Here is a 22,395-nt window from a genome sequence, read left to right as displayed (position 1 = left end):
TCATCCAAATTAAATTCAAGCAGTAACACAATAAAATGTGGAGATCAAGTTTATAAGTAGCCTGGCTGGGCTGATGAGACAGTAGATTGCACAGTCAGATGGAACAGAGTAAATAGACATTTTAACATCATAGATTTAGCCGATGGGAAACTTGTGCAATAGACATCGGATGGAATGCGGTTTTAACCAATCAGAATTCAGGATTAGAGCCACCCGTTGCATAAAATGTATTTTATCTGTACCTTGGCAGATTTAAACAGATTTAATCTGTAACTTGGCCACTCAGGAACATTCACTGTCTTCTTGATAAGCAACTCCAGTGTAGATTTGTGTTGTAGGTTGTTGTCCTGCTGAAAGGTGAATTCCTCTCCCAGTCTCTCGTGTAAAGCAGACTGAAGCAGATTTTCCTCTAGGATTTTGCCTGTGTTTTGCTCCATCCATTTCTTTTTATAAAATAAAAACTCTGCCTGTATTTGCTGATGTCAAGCATACACATACCAGGATGCAGTCACCGCCATGCTTGAAAATAAGGAGTCAGTTACTCATTGAAGTGTTGTGTTAGATTTGTCAAAAACAGAAGGCTTTGCATTTAATCCAAAAAGTGTATACATTTGTTGTGTTTTTTGCAGTATTACTTTAGTGCCTTGTTGCATACAAGATGCATGTTTGGAATATTTTTATTCTGTACATATCCGGCAGGGCTTGGACTGTAATTGGTTAATCCCACTTTGTAAAACAATAAAATGTGAAGAAATCCAAGGGGTCCGCAAACTTTTGCAAGGGCTAAAGAGTTGTCTGTGAGGTATTTAACAGGTAAGCTACTGTATCACAAAGCTGCTTAACAAAATGTTAAACTCACACTAACGTTATGTCTAGGTGTATCTACATTTCTTACAGGATTGGACTGGAAATAATTTACTTCCATCATCTTTATTCTGAGCTGAGGTCCATCCAGATTTGTGAATGAATGAGTGGGTGGGCCCCGAAGTAAATGTGGTGGGACCACTACAGATCCCACACAACGATGGATTCCCATTGTCCGAGAACTCACACTTCTTTGGTAAGCAACCTTCAGTGACGAGCCTGGACCCAGATCAGTACTGTGCTTCATCTAATTCCTCCTACTATTTTCATCAAGCAATACATAATATGCAGTGTATTATATACAGTTGAAGTCAGACGTTTACATACACCTTAGCCAAATACATTTAAACTCAGTTTTTCACAATTCCTGACATTTAATCCTCGTAAAAATTTCCTGTTTTTGGTCAGTTAGGATCACCACTTTATTTTAAGAATGTGAAATGTCAGAATAATAGTAGAGAGAAATGTTTGATTTCAGCTTTTATTTCTTTCATCACATTCCCAGTGGGTCAGAAGTTTACATACAATCAATTAGAATGTGGTTGCATTTCCATTGAATTGTTTAACTTGGGTCAAACGTTTCGGGTAGCCTTCCACAAGCTTCCCACAATAAGTTGGGTGAATTTTGGAACCATTCCTCCTGACAGAGCTGGTGTAACTGAGTCAGGTTTGTAGGCCCCCTTGCTCCCACACGCTTTTTCAGTTCTGCCCACAAATGTTCTATAGGATTGAGGTTAGAGCTTTGTGATGGCCACTCCAATACCTTGACTTTGTTGTCCTTAAGCCATTTTGCTACAACTTCGGAAGTATGCTTGGGGTCATTGTCCATTTGGAAGACCCATTTGCAACCAAGCTTTAACTTCCTGACTGATGTCTTGAGATGTTGCTTCAATATATCCGCATAATTTTCCATCCTCATGATGCCATCTATTTTGGAATGTGCAGCAGTCCCTCCTGCAGCAAAACACCCCCACAACATGATGCTGCCATCCCCGTGCTTTACGGTTGGGATGGTGTTCTTTGGCTAGCAAGCCTCCCCCTTTTTCCTCCAAACATAACAATGGGCATTATGGCCAAACAGTTCTATTTTTGTTTCATCAGATCAGAGGACATTTCTCCCCGAAAAGTACCATCTTTGTCCCCATGTGCAGTTGCAAACTGTAGTCTGGCTTTTTTATGGCGGTTTTGGAGCAGTGGCTTCTTCCTTGCTGATCGGCCTTTCAGGTTATGTCGATATAGGACTCGTTTTACTGTGGATATGGATACTTTTGTACCTGTTTCCTCCAGCATCTTCACAGGGTCCTTTGCTGTTGTTCTGGGATTGATTTGCACTTTTCGCACCAAAGTACATTAATCTCTAAGGGACAGAATGCGTCTCCTTCCTGAGCGGTATGACAGCTGCGTGTTCCCATTGTGTTTGTACTTGCGTACTATTGTTTGTACAGATGAACATGGTACCTTCAGACATTTGGAAATTGCTCCCAAGGATGAATCAGACTTGTGGAGGTCTACATTTTTCTTTCCGAGGTCTTGGCTGATTTCTTTTGACTTTCCCATGATGTCAAGCTAAGAGGCACTGAGTTTGAAGGTAGGTCTTGAAATACATCCACAGGTACAGGGCGGCAGGGTAGCCTAGTGGTGAGAGTGTTGGACTAGTAACCGAAAGTTCATATCCCTGAGCTGACAAGGTACAAGTCTGTCATTCTGCTCCTGAACAGGCAGTTAACCCACTGTTCCTAGGCCATCATTGAAAATAAGAATTTGTTCTTAAACCTCTTATGGATAGGGGAGACGCTAGCGTCTCAATTGGCCAATAGCCTCGGGAAATGCATAGTGCCAAATTCAAATAAAACGCGATAAAACTCAAACTTTCATTAAATCACACATGCAGGGTACTCAATTAAAGCTAGTGGTGAGAGCGTTGGACTAGTAACCGAAAGTTGGCAAGTTCATATCCCTGAGCTGACAAGGTACAAGTCTGTCATTCTGCTCCTGAACAGGCAGTTAACCCACTGTTCCTAGGCCATCATAGAAAATAAGAATTTGTTCTTAACTGACTTGCCTAGTTAAATAAAGGTAACATTTTTTTTTTTAAACTCCAATTGACTCAAATGATGTCAATTAACCCAGCAGAAGCTTCTAAAGATATGACATCATTTTCTGGAATTTTCCAAGCTGTTTAAAGGCACAGTCAACTTAGTGTATGTAAACTTTGGACCGACTGGAATTGTGATACAGTGAATTATAAGTGAAATAATCTGTCTGTAAACAATTGTTGGAAAAATACAGGTGTGATGCACGAAGTAGATCTCCTAACCGACTTGCCAAAACTATAATTTGTTAACAAGAAATTTGTGTAGTGGTTGAAAAATGAGTTTTAATGACTCCAACCTGTGTATGTAAACTTCCGACTTCAACTGTAACAGTATATGCACATGCAATGGCGATTTTTGCCCCCTTGGTGGGGCAAAGGCTTCTTTTTTTATGCATGCCAGCTAAGCCACTACACAACACAACACTAAACAATACATGAATTGCACTATAACGGTGGCAAACGGTGCCCACAAACTTTTAGGCCCTACATAAAGCTGTCCCAACAGCAGAGCTTTCTTTTCAGCACCATGGAGTGAATCCTTACCACCGCTACACCTGGTTATCAACGGAGCTTCGTCTGGCAGCAAAACAGTTCATTCAGCCTCATTTACTGCCTTTTTAAAAAATATAGCTGATATGGCTGACTTGCTTAAACAAATGTAGTTTCTACTGACAATTGAGATGTACAAAGGATAAATAAAGGGGGCCTATAAGCAGACAATGAGAGCTCATACAATATTCAATGATGACATTTCTCTAAACCAGGCTATAGGCTACATGTGCACCACCAAGTCAGAACAGTAGGCTAAGTTATGAGGAGGAAAGGGACCAAATTATTAGGGTGAGACACATGGGCTATTACTACACGATATACACTTAGTATTACTTTCTTAGCTACAGTATACATATCTCCCTGGCGTATAACATCATTTTTGCAGCAGCATACAATACATTTTTGGACTCACCTTGTTGTGCTGTGCTCACTTGAACAGGAAGGTGGTGCGGAGGTCCTTCGTTGGCAAATTTAGTCATCAAAGTCTGTCTTTCTCTGGATTCTTGGTGCTTTCTAGACATTTGGGAAAGAAACAAGGTTGAATCCTGACTTCAGTGATCTTCAGGTTGGAGCTCTAGAAAGAGGCCAGAGTTCCCGACTTGGAATTCTGAGTTGGATGACAGTTCAAAACGTATTTTCTCAGTAAGAGTTGTCTTGAACACACTGACGTCTGAGATTTCCCAGTTCCGAGTTTCCAGTTGTTTTAAACGTGGCAGAAGTCATACTGGATTGACAGCATAGCCAATGTATTCAACCTTTCTAGTCCATGGTGTTGCATGTGAATGTTTATCCTTTTGAGCTTGGAAAAGAGACCCTTATTCTTAGACTTGGACCACACACCCAGTCCACTGAACAGCAGACTAGTGATTGCTTTGCAACACTTGCAGTTAGCCACTGATTCCTTCCAAACCACTCATTGTTGAATTTGTGATTTCCAACTTGTTGTGTAATGTTTATGTCCAATGGCCGATGAGCACCGATCTGTTTTATCTATCATTTCTCTTGATGACAAGGATTGAAAAGGATTTGCCAGTCGATTTTCAACTTGATTCATGATGATGACTGCTTGTCTATCTTGCAAGCTAAGATTTTGAAAGAATGATGTTGACATGATCAGTCCAATCAAAGCTACGGTAGATATAACATGATTTAATGTCATTTTATCTGTGGCCAATTAACTTGAGCCTTCTTGGATGGGCACTTCTAATGTATATCTATGGTAGCAACCAAGAGGCTTGAATTTTCGAGCTCTCCCTGTAGATTTTGCAGTGACGCAGTGTCCACATGAGTGATAGAACTCTGAGCCAATCATGGTGCAACTAGAGTACATTACTAACCCCTATGCTCTGTATTTTCCACTGGCTGCCCCATCACCACCACAGAAAGCACTAAGCTAGGCTAAAACACCTGCATTTTGGAGCTGCCTTTCTCAGGAATGGAAAAAAGAGACCATATTTGTATGCAACTTTATTAACTCAAAGATTTGCATAACCTGCCCTGAATTGCTGGTCACCACAGTACATGTGGCATGGCAATGATTGTTAGGAGAGTTGGAACATGCAGATCTGGGATCAGGTGATCCAGTGGCCAGCTCTGACACACATTACACCTCAGGCAGTAGCAGCCAGTCACACAAGCCAGATGTCAAAGTGACTTTACACATTACGGGACCAACTACCTGTAATGATGGGCAGAAATGTCTGTCAGGTTAATAAGTAGCCATGGCAACCTTTGCTCCCATTTGGCACTCCTAAGTCAGACCTCAAACAAGCACCAAGGTGTTCTGTTCTAGGACTCCTGTACCGAATTCTTCTGGAGAAGTTCCATTGACAAAGATAATAGAGGGAGGTATGCTGAGGTAGAAGAAGTAAAAGGTAAGAGTAGAGCCGCAGAGGGGGGTTACTTTTCAGGTGGTCAGAGAAAGAGAGAGAGACCTGGGTGTGCTGGGTCACCCTGAGATGGCCATGGTCTAGATTAGAACAAATCTTCAGGTCAGAATCTCATGCCTGTCGATCTTATTGTGTCAGCTTGGATTATGTGTATTATAAAATGAGTTTGGATAAACTCAACCCTATAGAACTGTACGGCTACAGTCCAGCAGCTATTTTTGTGTTCCAGTATTTCCTTTTACCTTAATGTATTTGAATGAATAAAAGTGATATGAAATGGTTCCAATGCTAGCTGACCTTCAAGGGTTCATGCCCACATAATATAAATATCATTATTATAATGTATGACACTGATGATAAAGCATTGTGAAATATCAATATATGTAAAACATAAATAAGATAAGTACTATTATCTCGTTGGAGAATAGCTGGAAAGCTCAAGCCGTCCCGTCAATCTGCTGTGACAGTGTGTTCTGTAAGAGTGTGAGGTTATTTATGCCTGGGTTTATGTAGGTTACTATCCCCTGTTATGTTAATGTTTAAATACTCAGATTAAGTCACTATCTAATACTACTGTAACAGCTGGAAAGTGATTTTGACAGTCGTACTACACTATCCTTGGGAGAGCACAGGAGTTATTGGCTTGTGAAATGTGTAGCTATTGTGGATTTTCTGAACCATGCTGAAGCCAAGCTGACTTTTTAGTTGGCTAAAGAAACTTTAGCCAACACTTCTAATCAGTGATACGATAAGTTAATCTATGCGTCTTTCTTTTCTCCTCTCAGATATTCTGGCAGATCAAGGGAGCCCTCTGCTCCAGGACCAAGAGGTCTTATCCTTCACCAACTATCCCAGCATGCAATACCCCTCGGTGGAGCCCACCATGTCCTCCCCTCCATACTACTCCAATCAGAATTACTACCCCCAATACAGCGTTGAGGAGTGGTACTCACCCACAGAGATGTATGAACTGAGGAAAGAACCCCTGGAGGGTAGCTACGATGTTGAAATGGAAGAGGCATCCGCCATAGTGCCTGCGGTGTGCAAGAGGACCAGGCACACTTCCCACGCAGGCAGGATCAAAGGGGAGGAGCTGTGTGTGGTGTGTGGGGACAAGGCATCTGGGTACCACTATAACGCTCTCACCTGTGAGGGGTGTAAAGGTAATTGCAGTGGTTAAGTGTGCTACATCTTTATCATAGCTGTAGACATTGAAGTGTTACGGACTACAGGTCTTCACCGTCTTCTACAACATAGATCCAAATAAGAGCAACTTCTACATTCAACACTTGAGAAACCACTCTATGGATGGGCTCACTTCTTCTAAAAGCCTGTGTTGATCACTTCTGGTTTTGCTCTGTAGCTATTGCTAGAACAGTATCGTAATCTGAATATAGTTGGGATATTCTATAATGTAATATGATGTCTACAGAGTAGCCCACTGGTATGACAAACATCCAGAAGGTGATCAGTAAGATATTTCGTCATGACGAGGATGAATGAATGAACTGTCTCTGGACTCAGTGTCAGGAGTAAGCAGCATGACTTTACTGAACGTCTCCATGTAAAAATGACGAGCTCAGTGACACCCAACATGAAGAATCACAACAACACCTCCCTCACCTTCTAAATGATAGCATTTCTGCTCTATTTCTTGTAAATCCTCAGGTGAATGGATGTTATGGTTGGGGTCACTGGGCTCTTCTGCCTCGTATCTGAGTGTAGGTTTGAGGTTCGGTTGTCTCTCGTCGGTTCACCCTCCAGATATAACTCCCTCTACGCGTTCCACTCTATAATGGCGTAGGGAACCAGGAGCTAAGCAATGTTAATGTGTGTCGTTGTACTCATCTCCTTGCACTTGAATGTCTAGTTACCTGTTCCAAGCTATCGAGTGTGTGCCCACTGTATGGAACCAGTCCAATAAGGCTCTTAGGGGGCATCTTTCTCACACTGGTAATTAGTGTAAAAATAAAATAAAATGTTATTGGGCTGTTGCAGATGTTACTGCGGGTGTAGAAAAATGCTGATGTTTCTAGCTACAATAGTGCACTAATACCTAACAATACAAAACAATACACGTAAATCCCAAAAATGTATAAAATGATTAAGAAATAAAGAAATATTAGAATGAGCAATGTCAGACTACGCAATATAAATATATACAGTGCTTTCGGAAAGTATTCAGACCCCTTCACTTTTTGCACATTTTGTTACATTACAGCCTTATGCTAAAATGGATACAATTAGACATTTTTCTCATCAATCTACACAACATAACTCATAAATACTTTGACATAACTATTCAGACCCTTTGCTCTGAGACTCGAAATTGAGATCAGGTGCATCCTGTTTCCATTGGTCATCCTTGATATGTTTCTACAACTTGATTGGAGTCCACCTGTGGTAAATTCAATTGATTGGACATGATTTGGAAAAGCACAAACCTGTCTATATAACGTCCCACAATTGGCAGTGCATGTCAGACCAAAAACCAAGCCATGAGGTCGAAAGGAATTGTCCGTAGAGCTCCGAGACAGGATAGTGCCGAGGCACATATCTGGGGAAGGCTAACAAAACCTGTCTGCAGCATTGAAGGTCCCCAAGAACACATTGGCCTCCATCATTCTTAAGCGGAAGAAGTTTGGAACCACCAAGACTCTGAAGTTCAGGGCAGGATACTGGGCGGAGTCCGGCTAGTGGTGACTATTTAACAGTCTGATGGCCTGGAGCACTGTGTTTTCCTTGGAGCGGGCGAATGCATCGGTGTCCATGACGTGGCTGGTTTTCCCTTTATAATCCATGATTGTCTGGAGTCCCTGCCACATACGTCTCGTGTCTGAGCAGTTGAATTGCCTGTTTGGTTGCCTTACGGAGGACATAGCTGGACTGTACACTGTGTGGCCCTTTTGAAAGGGGTTAATGTTAATGGTTTGAAGCACCCATTGGGAATAGGTCAAGACCAAGGGCATAGATCAGCCACAAACCAATGCCATCACTCCATTAGCGGTTTTATTTATGGGAGATCCAAGGCACGGTCCACCTCTACCACATACAGATCCTAATTCAACCTATATTTTACAGGAAAATAATCCAGCGACAGGATTTGAACATTAATCCATAATGTTGCTTGATCGGTGGTTAGGCTACATAGTTGGGCAAAAGTAGGCTACATGTAAAGTGCAATTCAGTAAATATAACTGTGTTTGTGTGGGTTTTCAGTGAATTTAATTAAATCACAAAGCTCATCTCCAAATTCTCGGCAACAAAAGAGTGATCAAATTAAGATCCTGCATCTGTAGTGGTGTTATTTGCTTTACAGTACATAATACCACTAGTATTTCATCATATGACCAAAGACTGAGGTCACTGGGTAATTGTTCTGATTACTGCCTTTAGGCTTCTTCAGACGGAGCATCACAAAGAACGCCGTGTACAAGTGCAAGAGTAAAGGGACCTGTGAGATGGACATGTACATGCGCAGGAAGTGCCAGGAGTGTCGTCTCCGGAAGTGCAAGGAGATGGGCATGCTGGCAGAATGTGAGTATATCAGCACTCACGCCAACAGCTGTTGGCATCTCTCCATTGATCATCATGGGATAGTGCACCTATTATGTCACACTTGATGGTACAGTCTGTGAGGAACTGGTATTATTGATAAGAAAAGGGACCAAGAGTCAAGGGAAACCATAAAGCATCATTACTGAAAGATTCAACAAGAAAGGTGGTCATGACATTTGAAGGAACCTCCATGTTTCTTCACTCTTGATGGCCTTTACTCCAGAATCCATGTAGGTGCAGATGCATAGATCTGCTATTGCATCGCTAAGCATATTGCTATTTCTTATGTGCAACAGATTATCTTGCCAATGACAGGAAATGAATTTGGTGATAACACCAGCTCTTTGATTTACTACTATGTGCATTTATTGCTTGAGAGATGACACTGCAGGTTTTAATAACGTATGATACATGGTACCATAGTACCTGCCCGTACAAAAAATAATATTCAACCGCTTTCTTTTAATTCAACTGAAGCACTGGCAGATCTCAGAGGACCTTTAAGAAGAAGTGCACCTGTTATTTCCCAATATAACAAATTGCAGGGCATATCTTCAATAGTATTGCATTTTACCACTCATGTATCCATTTACCTTTCATGTATCCATATAAATTAAATTGTTAAACAGTCACTCACTCTCAGTATATAATTCAGATTGGCATGTGTCTAGCTGTGAGCCTGACTATCTATTCAGACTGTATGATATCATCATAATATTCTTTCAATGCGCTGGGGACATTCTCAGATCATAGCAGAGAACTCTCATTTTGGATTCTGACACGACTGCTTTGAATTTCACTGAGGGACAGTTGTGTCATTACCGCTCACAGCAGAAAGGTCTCACCGTTGTTGCTATTCAAGGGAGGGAGAGGCAGAGAGAGAGTCAACTGGAAGATAAGGTATTTTTGCAGAAACAAAAGAAGAATGGGGAAATTAAGGTGTAAATCTTGATCAAAAAGACATGGTCATGATGAAATCTTTGTGTCCTTCCCTCTATCCTAATCCTACCACTAAGGAGACCCAATTGGTGGGTGTATTTGGAGTATCAGGCAAGGGGAGCAGGAGGACGGAGTTCACCATTAACACACTCGCTGCATTAACATACTCGCTGCATAAAATACAGGAGTTGTATAATTAAGGAATAAGGCATGAGCGGGTGTGGTATATGGCCAATATACCATGGCTAAGGGCTGTTCTTATGTACCGTACAATGCAGAGTGCCTGGATACAGTCCTTAGCTGTGGTATATTGGACATACTGTATACAGTACCACAAACTGTTTACCGGGGAGTTAGCTGTTTGTTCACCCACACCTGCGCACAATTGCTAATAAGCCATCCACAACCGTCCGACTATATGTGAAAAAGTGAAAATCTGAGGCTTGCACCCCACCCTAAACCGCAAATATAGAAAATGCGCTATGGGCTACAGTCAAAGACGGCAGAACAATGTTTTGACAGGGGGTGCACGATTTTTGGGCCTGATTTAGATATGCTTCTGCTTTGGTAGGCAACTTGTCTATAATTAGATACACGCAGCTTCTCTTCTGTCATTATATGTTGCCCTAGAAGACTAAATAAACCCTTGTTTACCAGAATAATGTAAAATCGCTAAAATGAATGCTTCAATTTATTTGACATCGGTAAAGTTCTCTCTCATCAAAATATGTTTAGGGGCCTGGGAGAAAATGCAATAACTAAAAAAATACTGGAAAGGTTTTCTGTGTAAAATCTGCAGATGACATCAGTTTGACCGGTTGTAAGGAAATAGAAAGCTGTGAAAACGACCCAACATGTTTCTGATAAGATTTCAGTTCGGCATGGATGCATATTTTATGTGGTTGAAATACTATCAGCTTTTATGATGCTGATAAAGATAGATACCGTCTGTAGAGGTGCTAACTGAGCATTCACATTCTCTCAAGATGCTGAAAGAAATGAATCATATTTCTCCACTCCTGTTCACGAGTCAATGTTTGGCATACATTTGGTGTATCATTTTACAGCAAGAACTGCTTAATTCTGGAGTTCATATTAAGGCTATGTGAGGGGTTATAGACCTACAGTCAGTGTCCAGATCTCAGTTTCCATTTAACCCATCTGAACAGTAGGCTACAGTTCCCTTGACGTGCCATAGGCCGATTGGAAGTCCCTGTCTTGTGACTGTTAAATTTGTATAGCGCCTCACAATCAACACACATAATATAGCAGCACTGCTATCATCCTCTTTTACCACTTCACCAAACCATTACTTTTCTGGTCCTCCTTTCTCTTTATTTTAAACTGTCCTTTCACAGCTTATCTCTTATTGAATTAAACTCCGACATTGTCATTTTTGCCTCCGTGGATTGATGTTAAGTTTTTCTGCCTGTTCCCAAAATAATTTGGTGATTGGTGGGTAGAATAATTTGGCATGTAGAGTTCAGATAATTAGGGAACTCTTTTAGACATTATAACAAATTGAGATATCCCCAGTAATATTCTAAATTATAAACCAGGTGGTTTGAGCCCTGAATGCTGATTGGCTGAAAGTCATGTTAGTGATGCGCGGGTTTACTCCTAACCCACAGTCCCTGTGGATATGGGTTTAAGGTCATTAAATATTGTGTGGATGAAGGACGGGTGGGTGGCGTAAAGAGAAATAAAGAGAAAGCAAAACCTTTAAAAATAGAAAAATGTATAATTCTTGTGTTGTAGGCTATATTGAGGTTTTTCTTTCATTATTTGAGGCTATTTGGCATTAGTGCATAAGCCTAAGCTTTAGGGCCTAACTTAGGCTTATGCACTAATGCCAAATAGCCTCAAATAATGAAAGAAAAACCTCAATATAGCCTACAACACAAGAATTATACATTTTTCTATTTTTAAAGGTTTTGCTTTCTCTTTATTTCTCTTTACGCCACCCACCCGTCCTTCATCCACACAATATTTAATGACCTTAAACCCATATCCACAGGGACTGTGGGTTAGGAGTAAACCCGCGCATCACTAACATGACTTTCAGCCAATCAGCATTCAGGGCTCAAACCACCTGGTTTATAATTTAGAATATTACTGGGGATATCTCAATTTGTTATAATGTCTAAAAGAGTTCCCTAATTATCTGAACTCTACATCTGAGCTAACCTCTTACCTTAGGTGAGAATTAATGTTCAAAACTTGCTCAATAACTTTCTCAAACCCATAGTTACACTATAAAGCCAATTTAAAATATCAAACGCCCTGCTGTATCATTGGGCATCAGGCTTTTTCTGGCTGGCTACGGTGCGTTCACAAAGAGAATCACTATTGAACAAGTAGGGATGAAATTCTCCTTCAACACATTGTGTTTGAACCCTTCATCACTGCCCACAGGTCTGCTGACAGAGATCCAGTGTAAGTCTAAAAGGCTGAGGAAAAACACCAAGGCCTCACCAGGAGAGTCCACTTGGGACGAGACAGAGGGTGGAGACAGCAAGCAGGTCACCTCCACCACCAAACTGTCAAAGGTAAAAGCTCCCCTTTTTGCTCTTTAGAATGTTTTTGTGCTTCAAAATTTGAGTGTCAGTGATTCCCAATGAAGGAATATAAATACAGAACACTATTTATTAGAAAATGATTTACTACAAAATGGTGTTAGATGTTTATAGACTAAGACAAACTAACCATTTCCTGAATGACCTTCCTTTGTAAAAAAAAATAGATAAAAAAAGTTAGAAATGTAGCTTTTGTTTGATGGTCTATATTCTCGAGAACTCTAAGATAACCTGTGTTGTGACTTTACTTTCATTAATCTGATGACTTATTTATCTTATCAACTAACTATGTTTAATTGTTACCTGATTAAATTAATCATGTAACAATTAACTCATTAGCAGCTGTTAAAATAATTACCTATTACATCCATAAAACAGTCGACACATTAATCACAACCTCTTATCATATCATCATTCTGAAGTCATAACCTCTTGCATCTGAAAAAAAACAGCCTTACTTCTGATTCAGTACAACACAAATTGGTTTAATTATTTATTTACTAGCTAACTAAATTGTAACACAGGATAAATATACACACTTAATACATTAGGAAAAGGTCCTTAGCAGACTGACACAACATATGGCTGCTTCTTACATAATGACATGGAGAGAGATTAAGAGAGAGAGAAAGAGACACTTATCGTTGATACACTTTAGGAAACTACTCTCACAGTAATCATATACTTTGCACACGAACAGGCTGCCCATTTGGAGTAAGAAATCATTAATGTATTTACGTTTAAAGGCCTTCGTTCGCAGTGGATCTCTGTCGGAACCAGCCCTCCTTAGGAAGGGTGTTGGGCCTTTCAGCGGCATGCCTATTAGGCTCTGATTGTCCAAAGGGTGGCCTCCCCATCGGCTTCTACTGTTGTTCACTCTGGAAGATGCTCCTTGGAAGATAGGCCGTGTTGATGGTACCAGTGGGGTGATGAGAGTAGCAGAATACATTGGTTTGAAGAGTAGTAGAATAGTCCCACTTAAATGTGCTTTTCTAGATACTTTCCTAGGACAGCTAAACAGCCGTACCAGTGATTGTCTGAGAGGGGAGTTTTCTTCCTCATCTCGTGTTGGTATTCAGGGTTCAAACCACTTTACACACACAGCTGCAGCCTGGCGATGTTCTGGTCTAAAAGTTTCTTTACCAATCCTTTTATGCACTCTAGTTGAAAGGGGTAGTTCCGTCAGGCTGACACACTCTCTTACCTCACTCAGGGTGTGACTACTTACTCTGCAAAGGTTAAAAGAGACAAATTCTCTTATGGATCCTAAAAGCACATTCCTAACCTAACATAAATATGTTCATCATTGTTTAAATACAACATTAAGGTTGGATAGTGTATATACTTTTCAAATTACAGTATATCCTTTATAAAAACAATTACAACATCACAAAATAACAACCCATATGACATTATTATTATTTAGATCATTACTGACCATTCCCCACGTTCTCTGTTAGGAATATTTTTCTAGTATTCGCTTTAGAACGTGTTAGAGTTTTGGCGGGAAAAGTCTCTGGAGACAAAGGAACATTTCTGTGTTAATTTGGAGAGGGATGTTCTCTGGATCTCCTTTAATTTACAACAGGGTGTGAGCTGTCAACCCCCCACCAGCTCCATCCTCCCCCCTCTGTGGGTGAGAGAGGGTCTTGTTACTGTCGTCCATTGCCAAGCTGATCTGACGCATTCGGATCCTCACAGGACAGTCATGACACCTGCCTAAATAACTATCGCCCTGTAGCACTCACATCTGTCAATTGTAAGTGCTTTGAAAGTCTGGTCATGAGACAAATCAACACCATCATCCCAGACACCCTGGACCCACTCCAATTCGTACCGCCCCAATAGATTCACAGATGACGCATTCTCAATCGCACGTCACACTGCCCTCTCGCACCTGGACAAGAGGGGAAATAACTATGTGAGAAAGCTGTTCATAGACTACAGCTCAGCGTTAAAAATCATAGTCCCCTCCAAGCTCATCGCCAAGCTTTTGACCCTGGGACTGAACACATCCCTCTGTAACTGGATCCTGGACTAGGTGGTAAGGGTAGGCAACAATACCTCTGCCACGCTGACCTTCAACACGGGGGCCCCTCAGGGGTGCGTGCTTAGTCCCCTCCTGTACTCCCTGTTCACCCATGATTGCGTGGCCACACACGACTCGTTGGTAGGCCTAATCACGTCATTGATTAGAAAACCTACAGGGAGAAGATCAGAGACTTGATAGTGTGGTGCCTGGACAAGACCCTCTCCCTCAACATCAGTAAGACCAATGAACTGATCATAGACTACAGGAAAAAGAGGGGAGAGCACGCCCCCATCCACATTGACGGGGCTTTAGTGGAGCGGGTCAAGAGCTTCCATCCACAAGTTCCTTGCCATCCACATCACTAAGGACTTAACATTGTCCACATTGTCCTCTTCAAGAGGGCATGACAGCACCTATTCCCCATCAGGGAGCTGAAAATATTTGGCATGGGCTCTCTGATCCTCAAAACATTATACCTCAAAGCGCTACAGAGGGTGTTGCGGACGGCCCAGTACATCACTGGGGCAAAGCTCCCTGCCGTCCAGGACCTCTACATCAGGAGGTGTCAGAGGAATGCCCAAAAATTGCAAGACCTCAGCCACCCCAGCCATAGACTGTTCACTCTGCTTCCATCAGGCAAATGGTACTGGAGCATCGGATCTCCGACCAACAGGCTTTTTGAGACAGTTTCTACCCCCAAGCCATACGACTACTTAATAGCCATAAGACAGCTAAATAGTTAATTAAGTGTTACAGACTATCTGCGTTGACACGGTGACTGAGTTCATCAGGAAGTGTATAGAGGATGTTGTTCCCACTGTGACTATTAAAACCTACCCAAACCAAAAACCATGGATAGATGGCAGCATTCACGCAAAACTGAAAGCGCGAACCATCGTATTTAACCACACGGTGACACGTTAATATGGTTGAATACAAACAGTGTAGTTACTCCCTCCGTAAGGCAATCAAACAGGCAAAACATCAGTACAGAGACAAATTGGAGTCGCAATTCAATGGCTCAGTCAAGACGTATGTGGCAGGGTCTACAGACACTCATGCATAATAAAGGGAAGACCAGCCTCGTCGTGGACACCAACGTCAGCCACGTCGCGGACACAGTCTGTTGTCCTCACTTGCTTCAAGATGTCCATCATTGTTCCTGTACCCAAGAAAGCAAAGGTAACTTGCTTAGTCCCCTCCTGTACTCCCTGTTCACCCACGACTGCGTGGCCACGCACGCCTCCAACTAAATCAAGTTTTCGTGCGAAACGACGGTGGTCGGCCTGATTACCAACAATGACACTACAGCCTACAGGGAGGAGGTGAGGGCCCTGGTGGAGTGGTACCAGGAAAATAATCTCTCCCTCAACGTCAACAAAACAAAGGAGCTGATCTTGGACTTCAGGAGACAGCAGAGGGAGCATGCCCCTACCACATCGACAGGACCGCAGTTGAGAAGGTGAAAATCTTCAGAAATGGTCCACCCACAGACAATGTGGTGAAGAAGGCGCAACAGCTCCTCTTCAATCAGGAGGCTGAAGAAATTTGGCTCCTAAAACCCTCACAAACTTTTAGAGATGCACAATTGAGAGCATCCTGTCGGGCTGTATCACCGCCTGGTACGGCAACTGCACCGCCCGCAACCACAGGGTTCTCCAGAGGGTGGTGCGGTATGCCAAAACCACGCTGCCTGCACTCCAGGATACATAAAGCACCCAATGTCACAGAAAGGCCAAACACATCATCAAGGACATCGACCACCCAAGCCATGGCCTGTTCAACCCACTATCATCCAGAAGGCGAGGTCAGTACAGGTGCATCAATGCTGGGAACGAGAGGCTGAAAAACAGCTAGTCCGACTGTTAAATAGCCATCACTAGCCGGCTACCACCCAGTTTCTCAACCTTGCACATTAGAGACTGCTGCCTTATGTTTATTTATTTATTTATTTACCTTTATTTAACCAGGTAGGCAAGTTGAGAACAAGTTCTCATTTACAATTGCGACCTGGCCAAGATAAAGCAAAGCAGTTCGACAGATACAACGACACAGAGTTACACATGGAGTAAAACAAACATACAGTCAATAATACAGTATAAACAAGTCTATATACAATGTGAGCAAATGAGGTGAGAAGGGAGGTAAAGGCAAAAAAGGCCATGGTGGCAAAGTAAATACAATATAGCAAGTAAAACACTGGAATGGTAGTTTTGCAATGGAAGAATGTGCAAAGTAGAAATAAAAATAATGGGGTGCAAAGGAGCAAAATAAATAAATAAATAAAAATTAAATACAGTTGGGAAAGAGGTAGTTGTTTGGGCTAAATTATAGGTGGGCTATGTACAGGTGCAGTAATCTGTGAGCTGCTCTGACAGTTGGTGCTTAAAGCTAGTGAGGGAGATAAGTGTTTCCAGTTTCAGAGATTTTTGTAGTTCGTTCCAGTCATTGGCAGCAGAGAACTGGAAGGAGAGGCGGCCAAAGAAAGAATTGGTTTTGGGGGTGACTAGAGAGATATACCTGCTGGAGCGTGTGCTACAGGTGGGAGATGCTATGGTGACCAGCGAGCTGAGATAAGGGGGACTTTACCTAGCAGGGTCTTGTAGATGACATGGAGCCAGTGGGTTTGGCGACGAGTATGAAGCGAGGGCCAGCCAACGAGAGCGTACAGGTCGCAATGGTGGGTAGTATATGGGGCTTTGGTGATAAAACGGATTGCACTGTGATAGACTGCATCCAATTTGTTGAGTAGGGTATTGGAGGCTATTTTGTAAATGACATCGCCAAAGTCGAGGACTGGTAGGATGGTCAGTTTTACAAGGGTATGTTTGGCAGCATGAGTGAAGGATGCTTTGTTGCGAAATAGGAAGCCAATTCTAGATTTAACTTTGGATTGGAGATGTTTGATATGGGTCTGGAAGGAGAGTTTACAGTCTAACCAGACACCTAAGTATTTGTAGTTGTCCACGTATTCTAAGTCAGAGCCGTCCAGAGTAGTGATGTTGGACAGGCTGGTAGGTGCAGGTAGCGATCGGTTGAAGAGCATGCATTTAGTTTTACTTGTATTTAAGAGCAATTGGAGGCCACGGAAGGAGAGTTGTATGGCATTGAAGCTTGCCTGGAGGGTTGTTAACACAGTGTCCAAAGAAGGGCCGGAAGTATACAGTATACAGTATATGTACATAGACAAAGAATCACTGGTCAATTTAATAATGGAACACTAGTCACTTTAATAATGTTTACATACCGCTTTACTCATTTAATATGTATGTACTGTATTCTACTGTATTTTAGTCAAAGCTACTCTGAGATTGCTCGTCCTAATATTTATAGATTTCTTAATTCCATTCTTTTACTTTTAGATTTGTGTGTATTGTTGGGAATTGTTCGATACTACTGCACTGTTGGAGCTTGGAACATAAGCATTTTGCTACACCTGCAATAACATCTGCTAAATATGTGTATGTGACCAATAACATTTGATTGGATTTGACCCTATCTTGCACACTCACAAGACTATATAAATGCACTATATACACACTCACTCACACACTACACTGACACTCTCACACAAAACCCACACACATTCACATACACACACACATAACACACACACATACCGACACATGCACACACATTCACAGACAATTTCACACTCATCATATGCTGCTGCTACTCTGTATCTACCTCAAATACCTCTTACCCCTGCACATTGATCTGGTACTGGCACTCCCTGTATATAGCTCCACATTGATCTGGTACTGGTAGTCCCTGTATATAGCTCCACATTGATTTGGTACTGGTACTCCCTGTATATAGCTCCACATTGATCTGGTACTGGTACTCCCTGTATATAGCTCCACATTGATCTGGTACTGATACTCCCTGTATATACTTAATTATTGTGTTGTTTATTCCTCTTGTATTACTATTGTGTTACTACTGTTTTTTATTTTGTAACTCTGCATAATTGGGATGGGCTCATAGGCAAGCATTTCACGGTAAAGTCTACACATGCGCTGAATACAACGGGCGACAAATACAATTTGATTTGATTTTAAATGCCCTATACTGATTACTGGATATGGGAATAGCATGACAATGACAGCCCAGTGTTAAAATGAACTATGAATATATCAACATTTCTAAAGCCCTGTTGCCACCAACAGATTGTATTACTCACAGCTAAGACTGCCACTTTAAAAGTATGACTCATAAATAGCCTTAGTGTCATACAGAATAGATTAAAAACTGATTGCTAATGGTTTTCTTTCAGGAGAAGATTGAGCTCAGTCAAGAGCAGCAGGCTATTTTGAGCTTCATCGTAGGAGCTTACCAGAAACATCGAATCCCTCAAGACATGGCCAAAAAACTGGTATGTGATATCTCCTACAATTCGAGCAAATTATTTGTCTTTCAGCAAGCCATCGTATATGCTTTACAACTCAGACTTATTCGCAGTTCATGGAAGACACCATAAGAGACCCTTGTAACATATCCCAGAGTAGATGATTTCTAAGTAAGACTCCAGCAATGACTTATACCACATGCTCTCTATCCCAGTAGAAGTCAAGACTGTTCTCTCCCTCATAACTTAGATGCAGTTGCACAACTCTCCTTATCAGCTAGCAGTGTCATAAAACTTCACACACATTCTGTAATTGTCTTTTGTGTCCCCTTGTTTCTCCAGCTACAGGAGCATTTCAATGCAGATGAGAACTTCCTCCTTTTGACAGAGATGGCCACCAGTCATGTTCAAGTGCTGGTGGAGTTTACCAAAAACATTCCAGGTCTGGACTTCTATGATAATGGTCATTCCAACCTTTTCTCTTGAAAGAAGTAGAATATAGGATACTCCTATTAATTATCAGTCAACCTCTGGCCTTTTGTACTCCATACTAATAGTCTAATTCATGTGACTGACTAATACTGGTTCATAACATGTAACAGACCAGTACCTCACGAGGCCTCTTCTCTCTAAGCTGAGACCTTGAAACTGAGATATTTTGTTCTCAAAACAAAGGGCGTACTGTCTGGGCGTTCTGCCAAACTGCAGCTACTGATAGTGAGGATTCGCAGAACACAGAAAACGGTTATTAGAAAAGCACGTGAATTGAACACAGAAATTAGTTATTAGAAAAGCACAAACATAAAACATTTCCAGCACAATAGCAACATGATAACAACAATTAACTTGTTTGACTTAATAGCATAAGTCAGAGCGGGTACTGATACGGATCATTACAGTGACACAAGACTGTGTTCGTCCACTGAGCAAATGTCTAGGCATTAACTCAGGAAGCTAACAAGTCTTCAGGTCTCAGGCAAGGTTACTCATCACAGAAGCATAGTTCACCAAACCACCTCTGTTACACTGCATTGAAATGGAAAGAAAAGTCTTCCTTAACCAATGTCTTTCTGTTGAGGCTTCTACTGAGTGACTTTATTTAGCCTAGTTTTATTTACTAGCAGGATTTTTTCTGTTTCATAATTTTTTATTTCTCACAAACTGTAGAGGAGGTCCATCCTTCCTTCCCTTCCTCCTTGCAATAGCCTCTCCTGACTGTGTTTGCATGCTTGTGTGCGTGCGTGGATACGGCCCTGACAGGTTTCTCTGCCCTGGACCATGAGGATCAGATAGCTCTGTTAAAGGGCTCGGCAGTGGAGGCCATGTTCCTGCGCTCAGCACAGGTGTTTACCAGGAAGCTACCCCATGGACACACAGAGGTGCTGGAGGACAGGATACGCAAGAGTGGTATGTTCATACTGGGAATCTGGAGCATTTAAGGGAAAATACTATGACAATACTCTAATATACATCAACAAGTATACTACTGTTACTAGAACTAAATGGTGGTTATCATCACTATTATCATGAAGTTTTTTTTTTTACCACAATCTGTGGTTGTATGAACATGTACACTTCCTCTCTGACTCATCACCTTGTGAGGGCCTCCAGCCCTCTCCTCCACCACACACACACACACTGCAGACTAGCAGTGTACGGACCTGTTGATCCCTGGCCAGGTGTGGATTAACCACGTAAACTGACCACTGCCCGCCAGGTTGGGGTTCATTCTGTTGTGAGCGCGTATGGGCATTGTGCCAGGCAGTGTGGTAGGGGAGTAAAAGAGGGATGCCTTCTGATGCTAGACTGGATCAGTTAGAGCTATGCCAATGATTTATCCTCCATAAACTGCGTCACTCCGTCTCTTGGCACCTCTCCAGAGTGAATGGATTGGTGGAGAGATATTCAAGCTAAAGTCCAGTCTGAGGGGAAAATAGAGATGTGGTGTCTAAAGAGGCTATTGTTCTTTATCTAAACATCAAGAGCCCTATTGTCCACCTCTCACCCTCTTTGTGCGCTCCTGGCATTTCTGAAAGCTTATGGCTCTGATGTATCTGACTGGAGGGGGTGAATTGTTTTGGTGGAGGTGGGGGTAGTTCTGCTCTGCGTATTTTTAAAATTGAAATCTGCAAAAGGTATACGCCAATAGTATGTTACCTCAAATCTTATATCACATCTTTTGGTGCATTATAGTGGGACTGTATGGGAATTATAGTAAGTATCAGTACATCATCTATGCTTACACCTTTGTACCTGTTTTAACCCATTCCCCTCAGTGATATATGAACTATACTGCCATCTATGGAAAATACTGCCATCCAATGGTTGTGCATTGAACACGCATCTCCACATCTTTTCCAGGAATATCAGAGGCGTTCATTACACCCATGTTCAACTTCTACAAAAGCATCGGGGAACTCCAGATGATGCCGGAAGAACACGCCCTTCTCACCGCCATTACCATCCTGTCACCAGGTGAGCTGACTGCTGGGCATGTATCACAAGTAAAAATGTAATGGTCCAATCAACAGAAATAAACTCAATTATTTGGTTTGATGTTGCTTAAAGTTGATGTGCCGCATGCCTCTATTAATCATTTTTAGCTAGTGGTGGCTAAAGTTATCTGAAGTTTGTAAACTGAACCATGGAATACAGTTTCTCTATGCCTATAGACTACTTTCAGGGTGAAAGGCCATCTGTCATTAGGTTGTAAAATACGGAACTTCCCCTTTAATTTATTATCCTCTACAGACCGGCCATACCTGAAAGACCAGCAGGCAGTGGAGAGGCTGCAGGAGCCTATGCTGGAGTTGCTCAGGAGGTTCTGTGCAATGCAGCACCCGTTGGAGCCCCAGCACTTTGCCCGTCTCCTGGGACGGCTGACCGAACTGCGAACCCTCAATCACCACCACGCCGAGATGCTTACCTCTTGGCGCATGAGCGACCACAAGTTCACCCCCCTCCTCTGTGAGATCTGGGACGTACAGTGAATGATACATAGAGGCTGCATCGATGGATGGATGAATGGGAGAGAGGAGAGGACAAACATTTCAACCTGACGCCTACCATTTCAGAAGCTGCAACCATTTCGAAAGCTGAACATCGAACCATTTCAGAATTTATGACTGCGATGCAATAAGACATGACACCGCTTTCAGATGTTGGAAATTGATATTGTGTAGGCTTTGCTCAGGTGTTCTGTGAGCCTTCGTGATGGGCTACTTGAATGTGACCCCCCGTTGCAGACCAAAGAAACTTGGAGACATTATTTAAAGAAAAGATCTCCCAACGGAATAATGGACTTATATTGTCAAGTTTGAAAGATTTTGTAGAAAGTAATCTGATAACATCCCTAGTATTGGCAAATCATCTTCTGACTAATACACTTGTAGTCATGATATTGTTTGGACCCAGGCACAGGAGTTTGGACTGGATCAGTTTGACATACGATCTCTCTTGTGGTTTATAAATATACTGAACAAAAATACACTGCTCAAAAAAATAAAGGGAACACTTAAACAACACAATGTAACTCCAAGTCA

The 22,395-nt window shown here is 41.9% G+C and overlaps 1 protein-coding gene and 1 long non-coding RNA gene across 4 annotated transcripts in view; one reads left to right on the top strand and one right to left on the bottom strand.

The window, feature by feature from the left end:
* Positions 1-6,442, bottom strand: part of LOC112232093 — a 16,726-nt gene extending 10,284 nt beyond the window's left edge. Inside the window, exons 1-2 of the long non-coding RNA XR_002950603.2 lie at positions 6,354-6,442; positions 3,924-4,024 (exon numbers count right to left, since the gene is read on the bottom strand). This is a non-coding gene — a long non-coding RNA (uncharacterized LOC112232093). The remainder of the gene's footprint in view (positions 1-3,923; positions 4,025-6,353) is intronic.
* LOC112232092 (bile acid receptor) overlaps positions 1-22,395 on the top strand; it is a 25,163-nt gene extending 2,768 nt beyond the window's left edge. The window contains exons 2-10 of one of the 3 annotated variants that reach the window (XM_024398889.1): positions 877-1,060; positions 6,186-6,563; positions 8,797-8,937; positions 12,313-12,446; positions 18,785-18,880; positions 19,196-19,295; positions 20,114-20,260; positions 21,215-21,328; positions 21,605-22,395. In XM_024398889.1, the coding sequence (XP_024254657.1) occupies positions 964-1,060; positions 6,186-6,563; positions 8,797-8,937; positions 12,313-12,446; positions 18,785-18,880; positions 19,196-19,295; positions 20,114-20,260; positions 21,215-21,328; positions 21,605-21,843 (1,446 nt within the window). In that variant the 5' untranslated portion in view covers positions 877-963 and the 3' untranslated portion in view covers positions 21,844-22,395. Of the gene's footprint in view, positions 1-876; positions 1,061-5,168; positions 5,386-6,185; positions 6,564-8,796; positions 8,938-12,312; positions 12,447-18,781; positions 18,881-19,195; positions 19,296-20,113; positions 20,261-21,214; positions 21,329-21,604 lie in introns of those variants that run through there. The other 2 variants (XM_024398888.1, XM_024398890.2) reach the window with 2 other exon arrangements.

Source organism: Oncorhynchus tshawytscha, linkage group LG06 (assembly GCF_018296145.1).
Source record: "Oncorhynchus tshawytscha isolate Ot180627B linkage group LG06, Otsh_v2.0, whole genome shotgun sequence".
NCBI lineage: Eukaryota > Metazoa > Chordata > Actinopteri > Salmoniformes > Salmonidae > Oncorhynchus > Oncorhynchus tshawytscha.
This window is presented reverse-complemented; position numbering and strand designations above follow the sequence as displayed.